We start from the raw sequence: 4,708 nt of genomic DNA on the forward strand, positions 1-4,708 counted from the left end.
CACTGATTATTTAAACTTTTTTTTTAATCCGTTTTTGTCCCTCTGTCGACGAAAACGCGAACTAGAGCAAGACATCTGGCGGAGACCCTCACCGTAAATTTTTTATTCTTCTTAAATATATAACCTTGCGTTGTGCGATGAACTTCAAAATGGCTTCCTCTTTTGTCATATTTGATATCGTTTTTTGTCGAAAGAGTTCCTTGATTTAACTAATTTTGTAATCTATAGGTTTCGAAAGATTCATAATAACGGGGTTTTCATACGCCGATGCCGCCATATTGGAAACCTGATCCAACCGTGTTTTTTTCTTCCTGTCTCACTTTTTGGTAAATAATGGCACACAAAGCCAGATTCCAGCGCCGTCTTCCGACTTTAACCTGATAAATAATACGTGTGGAGGGGCAGACAGGCCATTAGTCAATAGAAACACGAAACAAAACAAAAAAGTTCAAAGTTTGTACAAGAACTTCTCATTCTTGTACAAGAAAGTCGATTATCCATTGGATGACTTTACTTTTGCTTTTTCTTTGTTTTCGTGTTGACTATATATCTTAATAGTGTTTACTATTTTGCTGTAAGTTCTCGGTATTATAACGATGTTGTTGATATTTGTTTTATTTTGAAGGAACTTTTTTTTTCTCTTTTTTTTTCTTTTTGTCAATTATTTCTGTGGAAGTTCTTACTATTTTATTCAATGTAAGACTTCTCTTTATTTTTAAGGTCGTGTACCTTTTACCTGTAATGAATTATAAGAAGCTGCCAAATGGAAATGTACAAAACTTTTACTTCGTTATGGTCTAGATACATTTTTTAAAAGATTTTCCTTTCATATAAATTGACAAGATGTACCGTATCTTCCACATGTTCCAGACACACAGACACACACACACACACACACACACACACACACACACACACACACACAATATATATATATATATATATATATATATATATATATATGGTAAATTATGTAACACCCTTACCATTTCTTCTGGTCTTTTTTTATTTTTTTTATTTTTATTTTTTTGGATGAGGGTGTAAAAACAAGGAATAATTGTTTGTTCGTATTATGCCGTATCAATACACGTAGAAAGCATCGTAGATCCTTGTCGTGTGCTGCGTGTATTCAAATTATATTCCGATATTAACACTAAATATTCGGATGACAAGCATAGGTTTTTTATTAGATAGGAGCGTAGTTAAGGTTTCAGGAAGGCGGGGGGGGGGGGCACCTTTGCCGATTCAGTTCTTAAAAAAGGGGGGATTTTAGAGTTTTTTTTTAAAGGTAGATTTTAGACATTTCAGCCATTCTTTAAAAAAAGGGGGTATTTCAGGCAGTTCTTAAAAAAACGGGGATTTCAGACAGTTCTTTTTAAAAAGGGGGTATTTCAGACAGTTCTTTAAAAATGGGAGATTTCAGCCATTCTTTAAAAAAGGGGGATTTCAGAGTTCTTTTAAAAGGGGGGGATTTCAGATAGTTCATTAAAAAGGGGGGATTTCAGATAGTTCTTTAAAAACGTGGGATTTCAGACAGTTCTTAAATAAAGGGGATTTCAAACAGTTTTTTAAAAAGATGGGTTTAGACAGCTTTTTAAAAAGAAGGATTTTAGACAGTTCTTTAAAAAGGGGGGATTTATGGCGCATCTCTCTGTCGCCTCGCACAATTATTTTCATTTGTCTTTTAACAACGAGTCGTATGTCATTGTCGACCTTCCTGATATTACCAATGAAGTTCATCATTTTCAAATCTTGAAGGGGAACAGATGGAGACAGGTACCCGGCCAACTACGCTATCTATTGTACCACGACTCCTGTTTACGTACCTGAGCCTTGTTCCACCGCGTAATAATAATAATGATTTAGTTCCATTTCATTTCTTATAATGATTATTCTCTGCTGTGACATGCTGTCTGTTTATTTTGCTTCTATATTTACCCCCGTGTGCAAGGAATGGCTGGGGTTGCCATACACCGCTGGCGTGGGATGTGATCGCGAGTCGGCAAGAGTGCTAGACTAGAACCCCGTTATTATGAATCTTTCGAAAGCTATAGATTACGAAAGTAGCAAAATCAAGGTGCTCTTACGATAAGAAAATATCAAAGATGACAAATAAGGAAGGTATTATGAGTTTATCACACCACCCAGCACACAGCAATTAGTAGTACCATCCTTGAAAATTTGTCCCTGAATGAAACCCACTCATCAAGTTAAGATAACAGATGCTTCAATCAATGCATAATAACAGAAATCATTAAGGAATATCTTATATATTGGTAGATGTTATGATTACTTTTTAAACGTTGGTCTAAACAGGAATGACAAAAACTATTACCAACTAATTGAACGTTTTATCAGCTGTTTCAGTTTTATAGTAATAGGAGTGAATTACCTCTGATATTTAACAAATCTGATTTACCAGTGTTTGTTAAATCTGCTACGTGTGACTAGGGACAAGACAGTCGAATACCAGCAATTTATTTCAACCCAATACTAACAAAATACTTAAAGCGCCAACGACTGTTTATCACACATAAAGAGAAAGTCGAAATTAATAATTTATATCACAGACAAACTATAACCTACAAAGAGTAAGCGACATTAAGAGCAATCAGAAAGAAAAAAATGATACAAAGACGTTGTTTCACGGTGTGGCTGTTGGACATACCAGCCTCTGGGAATACCAAAATACACATGTACTCTCTCGACATCGACAACCCCTTGTACTCACGCTGAGAAAGTAACATGAATCTTGTTTACAACACGTCGTTCGAAAGGCGAACAGTGTTGGATCTTAGGCAGCGGGTTTCTCTTGTTTTGTTTTCTTTTTGTTTTATGTTTGTTTTCTCTTGTTTCTCTTGTTTTGTTTTCTTTTTGTTTTATGTTTGTTTTCTCTTGTATCTCTTGTTTTGTTTTCATTTTGTTTTGTTGTTGTTTTTTGTTTGTTTGTTTTTCTAAGATCTTCCGAATATTCCTTGGCTTTGTTTTCGCTGTGGCTTTCTGAAAATCGGTCGGAACTTTTTGAAAATCGATTGCAAAATGTGTTCATTCAAAAGTTAATAGTCATTATCATTCTTTCATTCTTCTTATATCAAAAGGTTCTCTCATTCTTCTTATATCAACGTGTTCTTTTATTCTTCTCAATTAAATGGTGATATATAGGCGTGTGGATCAATGTTATCTTTGTAAAATTGACAGGTTTCAGAATGCTTCGCCGTTAATGTGAAAACCGAGAGAACAAGAGAAAAATAAATCACAGAAAATCACGGAGGGATGCATACCTTCTCTCTGTCTCTCTCGCTCTCTCTCTCTCTGTCTCTCTCGCGCTCTCTCTCTCTCTATCTATCTATCTATCTATCTATCTATCTATCTATCTCTATCTCTCTTTCTCTCTCTCTCTCCATCTATCTATCTCTCTATCTATCTCTCTTTCTCTCTCTCTCTCTCTCTCTCTCTCTCTCTCTCTCTCTCTCTCTCTCTCTCTCTCTCTCTCTCCCTCCCTCCCTCCCTCCTCCCTCCCTCCCTCCCTCCCTCCTTCTCTCACTCACTCTCCCTCCCTCCTTCCCTCCTTCTCTCTCTTTCTTTCTCTTTCTTTCTCTCTCTCTCTCTCTCTCTCTCTCTCTCTCTCTCTCTCTCTCTCTCTCTCTCTCTCTCTCTCTCTCTATCTATCTATCTATCTATCTATCTATCTATTTATCTATCTATCTATCTATCTATCTATCTATCTCTCTCTCTCTCTCTCTCCCTTCTCCTCCCTCCTCTCTCTCTCTCTCTCTTTCTATGTTCCTCTCCCCCCTCTTTCTCTCTCTCTTTCTTTTTTTTCACCTGAAGTTATTGCATAATTCACGCCCATGCTGACCTTGCCCAACCCTCGTGTGTCTTTGATGCCTTTCTTTATTCATCGTTTCTCCATCTCCGCTTTCCTTCCCTCTTTCCATTCCCCTGTATTTCCTCTCCTCCCCCTCTTCTCCCTCACCGCTACGGTTTCCCCTTGTCTTCGCTTCATTTCTCCCTCCCTTCCCCACCTCTCCTCCCTCGCGACACTTTCCCCACCACTTCTCCCCACCACACCTCCTTTTCCTCCCCCATGATTGTCTCTTCCTCCACTCCTCTTCCTCCTCCTCCTCCTCTTCCTCCTTCTCCTCCCCCTCCCCTTCCCCCATCACTCCTCCTCCCCCATCACTCCCCTTCCCCATCACTCCTCCTCTCCCCCCCATCCTCCTCCCTCTCCCCCATCACTCCTCCCTCTCCTCCCATCCTCCTCCCCCTCCCCCATCCTCCTCCCTCTCCTCCCCCACACCCCACACTTCTTCATCCTCCTCCCCCTCCACCCCAAGATCACACCTCCCCCCCCTTCGCTCTGTTGAAATCGCCCGAGGAGTTTAAGCAACAGCCCCCTCTTACTTCCCCCCCCCCTGTTCTCGAGACTGACCTCGTTATCCCCTTACCCTCCCCCTCGACGTTGGAGAAAGAGGGGTAGAGCTCTCGAGAATGAGGAGAGGAGGAGAGAAACGAGGGAAGAGGATAGGTCTGTAGGTGACGGAGGAGGAGGAGGAAGAGAGGGTGGAGGAGGAGAAAGAGGGGGATGGAGGAGGAGAAGATGACTTTAGTGGAGGAGGGGTGGAAGGAAGAGGGTGGAGGGAGGAGGGGGTGGAGGAAGAGGAGGAGGTAGAGGAGGAGGGCGGAGGGAGGAGGAGGAGGAGGAAGA

General features: G+C 40.5%; 1 protein-coding gene across 1 annotated transcript in view; it reads right to left on the minus strand.

Moving 5' to 3' along the window:
• LOC138866866 (adhesive plaque matrix protein-like) overlaps positions 1-2,711 on the minus strand; it is a 17,067-nt gene extending 14,356 nt beyond the window's left edge. Inside the window, exons 1-2 of the mRNA XM_070140683.1 lie at positions 2,649-2,711; positions 2,393-2,447 (exon numbers count right to left, since the gene is read on the minus strand). Coding sequence (XP_069996784.1) covers positions 2,393-2,447; positions 2,649-2,711 — 118 coding nt within the window. The remainder of the gene's footprint in view (positions 1-2,392; positions 2,448-2,648) is intronic.
• Between the last annotated feature and the right edge of the window lie 1,997 nt (positions 2,712-4,708).

The sequence above is a fragment of the Penaeus vannamei genome, chromosome 27 (genome assembly GCF_042767895.1).
Source record: "Penaeus vannamei isolate JL-2024 chromosome 27, ASM4276789v1, whole genome shotgun sequence".
Classification (NCBI taxonomy): Eukaryota; Metazoa; Arthropoda; class Malacostraca; order Decapoda; family Penaeidae; genus Penaeus; species Penaeus vannamei.